The sequence below is a fragment of the Thyridium curvatum genome (assembly GCF_004353045.1).
Source record: "Thyridium curvatum strain D216 chromosome Unknown NODE_5_length_802575_cov_81.998223, whole genome shotgun sequence".
In the NCBI taxonomy this organism is placed as follows: Eukaryota; Fungi; Ascomycota; class Sordariomycetes; order Thyridiales; family Thyridiaceae; genus Thyridium; species Thyridium curvatum.
Genome location: NW_022156760.1, coordinates 294,936 through 308,878, shown reverse-complemented (window position 1 = coordinate 308,878; position 13,943 = coordinate 294,936). Strand labels below are relative to the sequence as shown.

General features: G+C 56.0%; 5 protein-coding genes across 5 annotated transcripts; 1 reads left to right on the top strand and 4 right to left on the bottom strand.

Moving 5' to 3' along the window:
* Positions 1 to 345: 345 nt before the first annotated feature.
* Positions 346 to 2,086, bottom strand: E0L32_001322 (uncharacterized protein; the record flags this gene model as incomplete). The annotated part of the gene is made up of 4 exons (XM_031135388.1): positions 346 to 1,167; positions 1,227 to 1,304; positions 1,365 to 1,743; positions 1,812 to 2,086. 4 exons carry the CDS (start codon positions 2,084 to 2,086, stop codon positions 346 to 348), a joined length of 1,554 nt encoding a protein of 517 aa, XP_030991836.1.
* Positions 2,087 to 2,799: 713 nt separating this feature from the next.
* Positions 2,800 to 4,242, bottom strand: E0L32_001321 (uncharacterized protein; the record flags this gene model as incomplete). The annotated part of the gene is made up of 1 exon (XM_031135387.1): positions 2,800 to 4,242. The coding sequence occupies one exon, from the start codon at positions 4,240 to 4,242 to the stop codon at positions 2,800 to 2,802; it is 1,443 nt and encodes a 480-aa protein (XP_030991835.1).
* An 889-nt stretch (positions 4,243 to 5,131) lies between these two features.
* On the bottom strand, positions 5,132 to 8,744 carry E0L32_001320 (uncharacterized protein; the record flags this gene model as incomplete). Its single annotated transcript, XM_031135386.1, has 2 exons — positions 5,132 to 6,907; positions 6,963 to 8,744. 2 exons carry the CDS (start codon positions 8,742 to 8,744, stop codon positions 5,132 to 5,134), a joined length of 3,558 nt encoding a protein of 1,185 aa, XP_030991834.1.
* A 427-nt stretch (positions 8,745 to 9,171) lies between these two features.
* On the bottom strand, positions 9,172 to 10,260 carry E0L32_001319 (uncharacterized protein; the record flags this gene model as incomplete). The annotated part of the gene is made up of 1 exon (XM_031135385.1): positions 9,172 to 10,260. One exon carries the CDS (start codon positions 10,258 to 10,260, stop codon positions 9,172 to 9,174), a length of 1,089 nt encoding a protein of 362 aa, XP_030991833.1.
* Positions 10,261 to 13,476: 3,216 nt separating this feature from the next.
* Positions 13,477 to 13,887, top strand: E0L32_001318 (uncharacterized protein; the record flags this gene model as incomplete). The annotated part of the gene is made up of 1 exon (XM_031135384.1): positions 13,477 to 13,887. One exon carries the CDS (start codon positions 13,477 to 13,479, stop codon positions 13,885 to 13,887), a length of 411 nt encoding a protein of 136 aa, XP_030991832.1.
* Positions 13,888 to 13,943: the final 56 nt, after the last annotated feature.

Below are 13,943 nucleotides of genomic sequence, written 5' to 3'. Positions count from 1 at the left end.
AAGGGGCAGTATGAACGCTGAAATGGGTATGGGAGGCATGGCGGCGAGTGTAGAAGCAAAGGGCCACACTACCGAAGTTTTATTATTCTAATGCGTGCACGCTCAAGTACCTGGAGGTGAACGAGGACCGATGGTGTGGGTCGAGAAGTGCGATGGAAGATAATATAGCACAGATAGCCATCTCTCTCGTGACGAGGCTACCTAGATAACGCAAGAGATTTGAAAGATTATTTATTATTTCTCAGTTCCTCAATCTATGTTGTCTACAAATGGTATTATACAAAGTGAATAGTCTATAAAGGGGAGTGAATCTGTTGCAATAGAGACCTAGGCGTCACTGAACATTTAGTCGAACCGCGGTCCCAGTTTCCGCAGCCGCTCGCCATAACGATAGAAGAGGATAGGCACTGGGAGAAAAATGAGGCAGACGAAACCCAAGACAGAGTTGCCCCATCCGAGTCCAAGATTCTTATACATTGCCGGGGCAGCCAGCGGCAGGAATGCGCCGGCAATGTTCCGAGCCATTGTGTTGGCGGCAATCGACGACGCCGCGGCTCTCGGCCCGAAAGCATCGACGCAGTATATCTGCGTGGTGAAAATGACAAACAGGGAGCCAAATCCAACTAGGAAAGTACCCAGGATGGGGACAATCCAGTGGTTCTTGTGATAGGCAGTCCAGCCGTACCAGAAAAAGCCGGCAGGGATGACCGGTGAGAACCACATCATGGGAATCAGCCGCAGTTCCGGGCGAGATTTCTCGCCGGCCTTGGGCTCCCTGACGAGCTTGTCGCTGACGAGACTGAAAATAACGACGGCGCATGCCATGCCGATGCCGACGCCCAGGTAGCAGAGACCAGCGGTACCAGGGCTGAAGCCATACTGCTCCGCGAAGACCATGGGGAAGGTGGTGAAAAGAAGAAAGATGAGACCAAATACGAATGCGCAGTAGATAGACAGCAGAGTGACCACGGGGGAAAGGAACAGCATCCTAGTCGGACGAGAGACGCCCTCGAGGAAGAGCTGTGTTGGTGTAAGGTTCTTGTGAGTGCGAGCCCGGAGTTTGTCATTGCCAGTCGTTTTGCGCATGTGCTTTGCTTTAGCCTCAAGCAGGGTGGGTTCGTAGGTTTCTCTGAGGACAACGACCCCCGCAAGGCTGAAGATTCCTGCCTGTAAGACCATGAGTGTCTGTTCCTATGATTGCGAGGTATATCATTGTGCCGTCTTACCATGATAACGATGATTCTGAAGGTCCATCTCCAGCCAATGCTCTGCGTAATGAAGCCCCCAGCAATCGGTCCAATAACCTGCACATCATGGGTTTAGTAGATGCACTCTATGAGCTTCAAAGAGACCTTCTTGCTTACCGGTCCCAGAAGAGGCCCCAATCCATAGATAGCCATCGCCTTGCCTCGCTCCTCAGGAGGGAACATGTCAGCGAGCGTGCCCGCGCCGACCGTCATGGGTGCCGAGGCCGCACATCCACATAGGAAACGGAAGATGAGAAATTGTACATCGCTCGTCGCGAACGCGCAGCCCAGCGAGAACCCGACGTAGAATACGTCGCAGACATGGTAGATGATGAGGCGACCGTAGACTTCAGACATCGAGGAGACGACGAGAGGGCCGATGCAGAAGCCGAGAATGTAGATGCTGACAGTGAATGTAGCCTCGATAGTGCTGGTGATATGGAAGTCGTGAGCGAGGGCCAATGCTCCGGGGGCGTACATGGTGGCGGCAAGGTTACTGTGCCCGGCTCGTGGTTAGTGTGCACGGCAGCAAGAGGGCAATTGTTTCGCTAGGGGGTTGCTCACGCGGTAAGTGATAGAGCACTGACTATAGCAACATTGGCGAACATGAAGCTTTTAGACCAGTTTCGAGGATTCTTTGGGTCGTCGGGCCCATCCCAGTCGACAATGTTGGGATCCGCAGCATTTGCTTTCTCCGCCTCGCCTGTGTTGGGGTCATTGCGAGTTTCGTCGGTATCGATCGTGCCGGACTCAAGATCTCGCTCCGACGCTACCATGGAGTTGCGCCGTATGATTCTTGAGCCGGTCCTCGTCAGCTCGAAGCTGGGTTGTGATGACATTTTGTGTCAGGGAGACCGTATTGGTGGTAGAGCTGAAGGATGGTTTAAGATGTCGTTTGACAGCTAAGAATATTACTTGACGGGAGCTGCGTTGGAGCCATGTATGCTTGGCACAGGATGTGTAGAAAGCAGAGAAGCTACAAATGGATTCCTTTTAAGGTCGAGTCCAGTCCAAAACATTGATTCTCCGGAAGCTTCTCGGTGCCCTCTAAGTATCCGATGTATGTCTGCTACGGACACCGATGCCCCGTCCGGGCCAGGCCCAAATAAAATACGATGAAAATAGCGACACATCAGTCCACTACAGGGCTGAAAATCAAAGGAGTGCCACTGACTCGGAGCTCGTGCTTGGATCTCGAATCTGCGGCGCAGCATGTTAGTGGCCAATTGCCCCGAATCTTCGGAGACTCGGAGTGACCGATCGGAGCCGACCCACCAATCACGATTGGCGTCACCCCGGTCTCGTCATGTCCGAAGCCGTACCTTGTAATGCTCATCCAATTGTATCCACTTCATTGTGGTAGCTTTTTGTGAATCGGCATGTTCCCAGGGACTATTCTAGATTATCGACAACCCTATCATAGGACTCCTCTCTCAGTCGCCCGGAGCTCCAGACGTTGTCATAGGCAGCAAGCGGCGAGACAATCTGTATCATCAACCTTTCCCATGCTAGATACCGTCATAACCCAATGTTGTGCATAGTCAACCGGATTCTAAACGATGGTAACATCCTGGACTACCAAGGCCTGTTCCAGCACTTCCATCTCACTCATGGAGGAGTAGAACTCCAGTACGCAGCCAATTCTCTCAAATTCAGCGGTTGAACAACCATGCACCCTTTTCAAGACCAACCCGGTCCAGCCACAGGCATTCAAGCCGTCGGCGGCTTTTTCAATGTCGTAAACCATCAGCAGAACTTCCTCTCCGGACGCAATGAAGTCACCGCCTTGTTCGGTGAGGAGAAAATCTGGACGCATTGAAACCATCATGTTCTCAACAATGATTTGTGGGCTGTTTCTTACTTTCTTCACGACGACATAGCTGGGGACCTCGACGTAGGAAGCTCCCTTCTCGGGATAGACAAGCGTCGCGTGCAGGCATGGTCCTTTCAAAACCAAAGTCGCGGAGAGGGGTGCCCCATAGGGATTTGCACCGTCAACAACAGCGTGGGAGACGATTGTGATCAGAGGTTTGGCTGCCCTGGGAAGGAAATGTACGGCCTGATTCGCAGTAGCCCAAGACCAGGAGGGCAAGTTGCGCGGAGTCGTCCGTGGCCTGATATCGCCAAACCCTGTCCACATCAGCTGCAGTGAAGAATCTTCGAGCCATATTCCGGCAATGTATGTCCACCCGCACGTCTTTGCAATGCGGCTTGCGATGCCTGACAAGGCAGGAAGCCTGTCACTGGGCTGTGAGAGGTCAGTCTTGGTGTAATCCTTCACCAGACTAGTCCACGGCACATCTCGCAACTTGTGCCATCCATTCCTTTTCATCTTCAATATGTGCTCCAAACCCTGACACTCGCACCACCAAGCTGCGTCACATTCCCAGAGGAGCTCAGTATCTGTAAAGTAGATTGTTCGGCGAGAGAGCAATCGTTCTTGATAGACCCATCCTCTCCTCATTAACGGAAACTCATCGCAGGGATTCATATCTTCAGGCCGTGTAGGGTCGACTGGATGTAGCTCGTCCTTGCACCATACAGTGTTTTCGTCTGGCCGACGCACTCCAACGGGGCGAAAACGCTGGTGAGGTATGCTCCGGCGAAAAATGCGTTTGTTTTGTGATGTTACATCACATGATAATGCAGATATAGTCAAGATCGCGTTTTCGTATATCTGTCCCATTTGTGCTGCTTGTATATGCCAATCACGTAGATCATCATGATCCTGGTAGATGCAGAAACAATCAACCCAGAGATAGCGGAAGCCCAGTCGAACCGTGGCTTCGACTGCGTCCTGTACGAGTGGGTAAAGCCTTTCAACTGGGATTCGCTTTTGAAATGCCTCGGAGTCCTTGCGGTATAGTTTGGCCATCTCCGTCTCAGGAAGCCATCGGTGGCTCAAGCACACGTAAGGTTGTGAGTCGAGTTCATTCGCGTTCTCAATGAGTCGTACATTCGGCGGGTTGGTCCCCTCAATGAAAAGGATTCGCATTGGCATCGGCCTGCTCTCTGACGTTTTGGGGCAGTGCGTGTGTTCTGATTCGCATGTTTCCAACCAGTGGCGTAATCGTTGAAACGCTTCTTCGCTGCCAGTGTCTTCTAAGGGGACTTGCCCGATGTCTATGGATGGATGGAACATGGGAGGGCATGTTGCAGGATCCTCAACGAACACCCTGATGTGAATCGGTTCTCTGGACAGCCCGATCACAGTAACGCCGCCTATACTCCAATAGAACTCGACTGATCTATCCAGCTTTCCACGCCCGAGAAGATAAGAGCAAAAGGAACATCCTCTCTCAGCATAATATTGAGGAGGTTTTGTACTGGATGCGTCAGGAATGGTTTCCAGATCAAATAAAATATCGAAATCATCGTGCGGGATATGGCTTGCAAGTTCAAGAAGACAAACCCCGCAACGCCATCTTGTGGCACCCGGGCCGTCGTTCTTGTCAGGCGAATGGCAGAGGGTCGGTTGTTGCCTCAAACCAACACATTCTCGATCTGCACTGGTCCAAGTCTTGCCGTAGGATGTAGTGAGGATGCGAAAGATTTTGGGAGCCATCAGAACTTGTCATTCCATGAGACCTGAAGATTGTTGGGCACTAGAAACGGTTTGGGCAGCAGGGGCTTGTATTTATGCTGGTGCTTCGTTTGATCAGGCGCCGGTGCTGCTCAGCCACTCAGCCTGACGATGCAAGTCGGAAAAGGGCACAGCCCCGTTCACATGCATGTCTGCCTAGCGAGATCATTTGATTTGTTGTGAGCTCCCCATGACACCCACGCCGAAAGTTCTGGTCAAGCTCACATGGACTAAAGAGGCTTTCGACTTTCTCAAAATCGTTGCTTAGGTGTACGCTTGAGCTATTTGCCCTAGCCAGTATCTAAACTGGCGATCTACTCCCAGGAAACTCGCTTCTCCCATTTTCTAAATCTTCACTGCGCCTCTTGCTCCTATCGTAGCTAGGCCTCATCCACGACACTGCATTCCCGCTGCCCAAGCTGAACTTCCTCGCTCCCGGCGCTCGCGTCGGCGAAGGAAGCGTGCCCAGCCCATGGCCTTCATACGACTTCTCATAGCTCACTCCGCGGCCGAGATACCCGCCCTGCCGGGCTCGAACTCTGCCTGAATAGGCGTCGTCTGCGAGCGAAGGCCGCCCCCTAGACGACGGATATGCCTCCAGCCTTGGACGCGACGGCTCCTCGGGGAGCAGCAGCGCCTCGTCGACCGTCCGCCGCTTACTCGTCTCGTCCCTCCGGAACACAGCGTCCTTGACACCGAGAAGCACGCCCCGCACGGCGTCAAAGATGTCGTTGACCGTGAAGGCCATGGCGACGAGCGGGATCGAGATGCCGAGGCCGATGCCAAACATGTACTTGGACACGTACGCCAGCGTCAGCCGCCCGTCGTCCCACTCCCGGAAGTTGATGGCGAAGAAGGCGGCGATGAAGGACATGGGCAGGAAGACGATGGTGACGATGGTGAAGACCATGATGGTCTGGCCCTGCCGCGCCGCGATCTCGGCCTGGTCGCGCGCGAAGCGCGCCTCGAGCGCGTTGGAGTGCTTCTGCTTGAGGTCGAGCAGGTGCGTCAGGCTCATGTAGATGCTCTCGGCCTGGCGGTCCATGCGCTCGACGTCCTTGCGGTGCACCTCGAGCAGGCGCTTCTGCTCGCGCGACCGCTTGCGGATCTCGGCCGCCACGGCGTCGACGACCCTGCGCGTACCGCCGCCGCCGCCGCCGCCGCCGCCCCCTCCCTCCGTCCGCAGCTCCTCGACGACCTGGCCCTCGAACTCGTGCAGGATCGAGCTCTGCGAGTCAAGGATGACGGCGATGATGTTGAGCTCGTCACGGATGTCTTTGATCTCGGCCAGCAGGGCCGTCTCGATGCCGATGTCGAGGAGCGCGTCGAGCACCAGGGGGTCCTGCTCCTTGATGCGCCCGCCCGTGTCGCGCGAGAACTGCCGGGACGCGCGTCTGCGGTGCCGCCGGTTGTGCTGCAGCAGCTGGGCTGAGATATCAGAGGCCCTGTTGAACCTCAAGAACAGCTGGCTCTCCCTGTTTGTGACATGCCCGATGGAGCTCTCAAACATGTCTAGGAACTGGTAGTCCTGGTCGTCCAAGCGATGGCGGTCAAACATGCCAGAACACCGGTTTGTGATTAGCATCGCTAGATCGTAGACAGACTGCATTGGCGGCCTGGTCTTTGCGTTTGTTTCCTCAATGATACCGTCCAGGACGTTCAAGGGGTCCTGTCTAGGCTGGTCCCAGCGTTGAGGGAAGCAGGTGATGATCAAGTCTAGGAAGTGCCACTTGTTAGTAAGAAACAGGATCGGTAGAGACAACTTCGTATTCTCACCTCGCCCAAGGACCCATAACCAGAGCTGATCAACCATATAAATTTTGGGCTCCACGTGATGCCTCTTGCAAAAGCGATAGACAACTTGATCTCTGTCTCTCGCTGTCGTGTCTATGCCATGGTAGAAGAACTGATCCAGTGTCCTGCGGGGATGCAAGGGCGGTGAGTTATTCAGGTATGCATTGATGAGCATGAGATCTCGAGTGGCCGTGTCCGGTAGGTCTTCACCGGCGCGCACGCTCTTGATCGCATTGCTCATCCTGGCGCGTCTCTCGTCCGTCTCAAAATGTAGGAAGGGCATCTTCGGGTGCATTAGTGACAGAGAGGGGTTCTCCGGAGGAGCGCACAGCACGTACAAACAAGACAAGCTTCCCGTTGGAAGACGAGAGCTTGCTGATATTAGTATCCCACGCGACCTGAGCAGGGCCCTTGTTCGCTGCTGTTTTGTTATCCTTGTTCTTCGGCGGGTTCCCGGGGGGACCCTTCGCCCGCTTCGAGCGCTTCGGATGCCTCTCGGCGATCTGCTCCGACTTGCTCTTCTTCGAATCGGGCTTGGGCGAGTCATGTTCGTGGCCGCCACCACCGTGGCTGTGATTTGTCCGCGGCGTCATCGCACCGCTGTTCTGGCTGGATATCGTGCTGAGCTCGGACGGGTCCTCCATCAGCGAGGCGAGGGACCTCTCCTCCCGATCCCTGTCCGGCGACTCGCCCTGCGAGGCAGAAATGCGCTGGCAGAACGTCCGCATGAAGTGCGCGTGGGCCAACGGGCCGCGGTGCTCCTGGTCGAAGCACTTCTCCAGGGCCTTGAAGGCCTCGATGTCGCGGTGGCCCCCCTCGACAAAGTGCTTGGCGAGCAGGGTCTCGACCCAGGCGATGTTGTTCGCGGGCAGGTGGATCCACCTGAACGCCGGCTCGTACTTGATGTTGCTCGTGCACGTGTTGATCTTTGGCTTGTCGGTCTCCCTGTCCCAGCCGTACAGGAGATCGTGGACCGAGTGCTTGAAGACGAGCTGCTTCCTGCCGTGCTGGAAGTGGCCAAAGTCGACAATGGTGGCCTCGAACGACTTGCAGGCGCTCTGTGCCGCCGCCGACAGCCTGTCGCCGGCTCGGGCCGGGGACAGAAGCTGCACGATATCCTTGTTGTACGTCTCGGCGGCGCAAAGCATGGGCGTTCGGTCGAAGCTGTCCTTGGTGGTCAAGTCGGCATCGGGCCTCGTCAGGAGAAGTTTCACCACCTCCTCGTGCCCGTTGAAAGCAGCCCAGTGCAGCGGCGTCATGCCGTTCGATAGCTCGGCGTTGACCTTGGCATTAGCATCCAGCAGGAGCTTCACGACGCCGAGATGGCCGCTCTGCGCCGCATTGTGCAGGGCCGTCCAGCCACCGTCGCTCTTGGTGCGGGTATCAGCCCCGTGGCTCAGGAGCAGCTCGACCATCTCCTCGTGGTTCCCCTCGGCGGCCAGGTGCAGGGACGTGCGGCCGCGGTTGTTGGCCGCCTGGATGTCGGCCGCCTTGCCGAGCTCGCCCCTGAGCAGCGCGTCGACGAGGCGGATGTTGCCGTGCGTCGCGGCCCACAGCAGCGGCGTCCGCTCGATGTGGTCCCGCGCCTCGATGTCGGCGCCCCCGGCCAGCAGCAGCCGCAGCGTGTCAAAGCTCCACCGGCCGGGCTTCTCGGCCGCCAGGAACAGCAGCGGCGTGCGGCCCTCCTTGTCCCGGGCGTCGACGTCGGCCCCGGCGTCCAGGAGCAGGGAGACGACGGCGTTGTGCCCGCGCATGCACGCGGCGAACAGCACGGGCGCCCCGCTGCGGCCCACGCCGTTGGGGTCCGCGCCGCGCCGCAGCAGCTCGGCCGCGAGCTGCGCGTGCCCTGCCTCGGCGGCCTTGGCGAGCGCGCCGACCTCGCCGTCGCGGCGCGGGTTGACCTCGGCGCCGTGGGCGAGCAGGAGCCGGGCGACGGCGATGTTGCCGCGCGCCGCCACGCGCTGCAGGGCGCTGCGCAGGGCGTCGCGGTCGTTGGGCGTGGCCGTCCACGACTGCTCCTCGGCCAGGATGTCGCGGACGCGGGACTCGTTGGCCTGGGCGGCGGCGGCGAGCAGCCGGAGGTGGCGCTGGTCCGGGGCGCTGCTCGCTACGCTGGCCATGGTGCGGAGAGTGTGGGGGCGCAGGTCAGGAAGCTTGGCCTAAGAGCTTCAATCGCCGGGCGAGAATCGCATGCTTGGCATCATTTTTTTTGGCATTCTTGGCTTTGATGATGAATTTTCCAATGCTGTACGAGGTCACACCCACACAACCACAACGCGTTTTTTGCTCGCATTCAACTACCGACCGGGGGCTGAAGATGCAATTTCGATATGAGTGGGGCAGCAGACAATGGTCCTATGTTAGTGAGACGACGATCTGGAAGCTGCATGGGTAGCCTGTTCTGGCCCGCAGATCTTGGCGGAGCAGAAATAAGCATGTGAGTAAGCTTTTTGCATGGCGAGGTTGTATTGGCTATCTAGTCTAGTATGCAAGATTGAATGGCTGTTAAGGCTCCAGACACGAGTGAACAGCATGACGCGTGGTCCATCACTGCTGCTTGGCCATGATCATCTGGAAGGTGTCGTTGAAGTCTTGCTTCCACTCCTTCTCGCCCCGTGTCGGCTTCCAGCCAAGCTGTCTGGCCACGTTTGCGACACCGCGAGAGTTGCTGGCAAAGGCCAACTCGGCGAAGTCTGCGTCGGCGAATGGAATGAGCTTTTGAAGAAGCTTGGTAAACTCGTCTAGTTCGACAGCATGAACCAGCTTGTCCGAGATTTTGCCAGCGTCGAAGGCTGAGTCCGCGGCCAGCTGCGCAACCTCCTTCCAAGTGTGTCGGCCGTTTGCAGTGAACAGTATGCCGTTGGCGCCATAGGGCACGTTCTTGGCCCCATCCTCCAAGATGTTCACGAGCACGATCTTGTAAAGATCGGCGACGTCCTCGATATGGACATGGTCCCACTCAGCCTTGCCCTCGCCGACGACGATGCCGTGGCCAGCAAGTAGAGTAAGCTGCAGATAAGCCGGAACTTGGATACTGAGCTTGCTGAACAGACCGGTGCCGGTTCCAAAGGTGGTAGGGCTCGTTATGACGACCGTCTTGATGCCGAGCTCCAGACCCTTGCCAACAACAGCCACTTCCACAGCCCGCTGGGCATAGTTGTTAAGGGCCTCACGCTCCTTGTGGTACTCGTAGAGGTCCTCTTTGGCATCGTCAAACTCGCGGTCGCCGGCCTTCTCAACGTACTTGCCGGTGATTGGCTGGTCGGAGAAGTCAGAGGTGCCCGAGGTATGGACGAGCCAGGCATCGCGGCCGGTCGACGCCTTGCGTTGAGCCAGACCTTCGAGCAGGTTCAGCGCAAAGGTCGGGTGGAAGCCCGGTGCGGAGTTGATGATGATGTCGTACTGCGCAGCGGTAGCCGTGACGGCCTTGGAGTCTTCGAGATCCTCCAAAAATACCACCTGGACGCGGTCGCCATAGGCCGCCTTGAAGGCAGCGACGCGGTCTTGGCCGCGGACCAGCGCAAAGATAGGAGACCTGCTTAGCACGGGGTCGGAGGCGCGAACCAGGGTGTTGAGGATGGTGCCGCCGATGTTGCCAGTGGCAGCTGTAACGAGAATGCGCGGCGAAGCAGCCATTGTGTCAAAGTATGGGTGATGTTGCTTGGTTTCTAGAGATATGTGTAGATATCTTGTTTAACTGATGAGTTGAGATGTGTGTTGTCAAGAAGGTATGAACAACATCGACAGACCGTGGTCTTTGTAGCGATATATATACACATCATGTTGACGAGGTTTGATATGGTGATTACCTTTGGACATTCTTAATAATGGTGAGAGAGATGATGCTTAACTAAGGTCATGCGGCTGTATTGACTGCAACTTGGTATTTTGAAGAGTCGATGCAACCTTCGCCAGGAGAGGAGCTCCACTGATGTGAAGGCATGCAGTCCTGAATAATCAAGCCCAAGGAAGTCTCAACTTGGGAGGCGCACCAACTCGGACGAGCTCGCACAAAAGCGGGGCCACGTCCGTAGGCACCTATTAATTGATTGATACGGACGGACCTCCAAGATCTTCACGCCACGATAGAGTCTTGCAGGCTGTGTCCCTGATCTCTGGCACTATCTTGGATGCATTGTCTTCGACTGTCTGGCGTTTTGGTGGACAGCTTGCTGTTCTTTCAAGATATAGCAGTGCTCTTTGAGGATGGCATGACCGGATTCTGCAGCATGGCGGGGCAAGAGACACTACGGTTGGACTCGACAGGAGCGGCATTCATCAAGTCAAGACACGACTGTCACGAAGCATGCATATGGGGAAGATGGCAAGCAAGAACAATGTGCCGAGCATACTGATATTGAAGGAGTGGCTACATGAGCAGATCTACTTCCTTGCACAATCTCGGATTCCAAAAGAAGCATGACCAACTACCGTCCCCATTCAGTCTCGAAATACCACCGGTCCGCAACCACCCCGCCAACCGCCGCTACGCCCCGAAACTCATCATGGTCGTGAAAACTTGAGGGTGTAACATTCGGGAAATGGTGATACAGTAAGGACTGTGTTCACAGGAAGGAAATGGTTGGTGTTGCTTGGCTTATTTGCCGCAGCCGCTGCAAGTGCCTGGGTGGGAAGACCTGGGTCAGTGCCGAGCAGACAGAGCCGGCGGAAGAGGGGCAATACTCACATTGGCCGCTTGCGCAAGTGCAAGACGAGGCGCCGGAGCATCCGCAGTCACCCTTCATGATGTTGGATTGATCGGTTGGTTTTTGGATGGGGAAAATATGAAGTCTTGCTTGTAGAGCTGATGGATTGCAGGTGTGATTGTTTGTCTTGATGAAGAAAGGGAAATCAAGCTTCAGCGAGAGGGGGAACTGACGTCGACTTAAATACACCAGCTTCTTAGTCGATGGATACCGTTTCGGGTACGTCGATGTACACTGTTAGTTCAGTGGCGACCTGTCGAGACCCTTAGATTCGCCAAGATTGCGTGGTTTGTGCCGATTTCCCCAGCGGAAGCGGGCGAATGGCCTGCATGCAATGCAAGTCACTTTCTGCGCACAAACCGCGCACTAAGCATGCTAGCTGCAACAGGTGACTCGGGGTCGCCCGATAAGGAAGGGCAATCGCCTGGTTGCCCGGCATTAGTGGAGGGTGGAGGTAATTTTTAGCGGTCACAGCGACATCATTGTCCAACGCCAAATATCGATGCGTCGCGCGGGATATTCGCCAACAAGCCCCCAGATTACTGATTCTAGAATCTAACTACTCGATCCGAGCGAGCCCTTTGTGCCGGTACACCTCCACATACCGAGAAGCTTGCTCAGCCTGGCCAGCGGCAGAGGGCCGGCAATGTCCGCTGTCTCCTGCGGGGTTTGCGCCGGACCGGGTCTTCTAATGCACTTCAACAGACAGTGTTCTTCGAGCTCCATCAAGAAGCTTAGCAAAGCTGCCTGGGTATTTACGGGTCTAGGAGACTCGGTACACCGCCAGTTACTCCCGTCTCGGCACGGATATCTGATGACCAAGTGCAACAGAAAGGATCAGGCTTCGACAGCAGTGGCGCCTGGTCTTCAGGTCGTTGACCAATGTTGATGTTGGATGATGTCCTTACTTGGCCCAGGTCGGTGCCGGAATGCCTCATCCCACGTCGTGACGAAATCCCAACACACCTCTAGACCTTGAAGAGATGTACAGCTTACGTATTAACATATCTGTTCACTTTGTGTTAATTATGGTCCGCGGTAACCTCGCCTACTCAGTTACTCGAACACGGTAACTTTCAAATCCTGCGGCGCAGCGGAGCATCGGCATCTGCAGGCAGCACGCACACACACAACCCAGTCAAGTTTTCTTGCTCTCCTGCCAAGACCAGGCTGCCTACGAGCTGCACCGCAACCCATCCTCCCCACGCCCGGGGCCCAGGGATTCCGGTACCGGTGCCAATGGCAGCGCCGCGCCCACCAAACGCCGGGCACCAAGTGCATTCTGGTTGTATCACAGGATTGGTCCTCTGTGCTCTATCCCGCGTCGAGTGGCGCATCTTGCCTTGGGACGAACTGCATATATGACTTCAGTCGGGGTCAGCAGCGAACCAAAACTTGCTCATAGTAAACAGGCCATTGCATCTCGATCACTTCTCTTGCTCAGGCTGCCGGGCGGAAAGATGTCTTCGCACAGAGCCCTTTATGCATCCCGATTACGAATGACTTGCTGTGTTGGGCATGCAAGTGACAGTCAGATTCATGGACGGGCTGGTAATAGAAGTGGTTCACCACCCATCATCCCCTCTAGCTCTGCATCTCTAGGCAGTGGGAAAGCCCGTTTGATGGTGTCTCTTGACAAACTCACACCCGTCACCTATTGTGACCCCCCAGCTTCGCATGGCTCACCGCTGCGCCTCCTGGTTCGGTTGAACAGACCGGTAGTCCGGATCTGCAATCCCTCTCCAGTGACAGGGTAACAGACACCATGTATGTAGCAGTTATTGTAAGCGACTGCACAGATTCTGCTCTTCTTTGAGTTCGGTTGCCGATGTGTTGATCTTCAATCGTATGTTAAAAATCGCGATGACAAGGGATGAAACGGTTTCAACATCACAAAATGGCACCATCTACGAACGCACTGTCCACTGCCGAGAAGATGGGATGAAAATCGACAAAGGCGTGTTTTTCTGATTTATATAAAAAAAACGACAAGATCAAATGCATACTTGCAATGAAAATACCCCTTCTCGAAGCTGTATCCTTTTCTCTTGTTGACATTGCTATCCTCTGTTCTGAGCACCCATTTGCGTCTGCATTTCCACCTCCTCGCAGCGAAGTACGACTTACACACACTCGGCATCCCGCCATGGCCCAACCAGCATCAACCCCAGCACCGCAACACCAGCGCGCAAACTCGACGAACCCTCGGCCAGGGACCAGCGCGTTCCCCAGAGCAAACAGCCAGTCCCAAACGCGACCGCAGCAGCAGCAGCAGCAGCAGCAGCAGCAGCAGCAGCAGCAGCAGCAGCAGCAGAACCGCACCCGCTCCAAGCGGACCACCGGTGCCAGGTCTTCGACCGGCAGCGGCACAAGCGCCACGGCGGCGCCGGCACGGCCGCCCGCGCCCTCGACCAAGCAGGTCAACCAGACGTTCTCCATCACCATGATGTCGAGCCCCGTGAACCCGGTACCGTTCCCCTTGCCGATCCCGCTCGGCATCTCCATGCTCGTCATGCCCACTGGGGGCAAGAGTGGCAGCCAGTCCGGGCGAGGATAAAGGGGAGTTTGGCGTTGGGAGGGAAGAAAACATCATTGCCAACGACGGATGAAGCC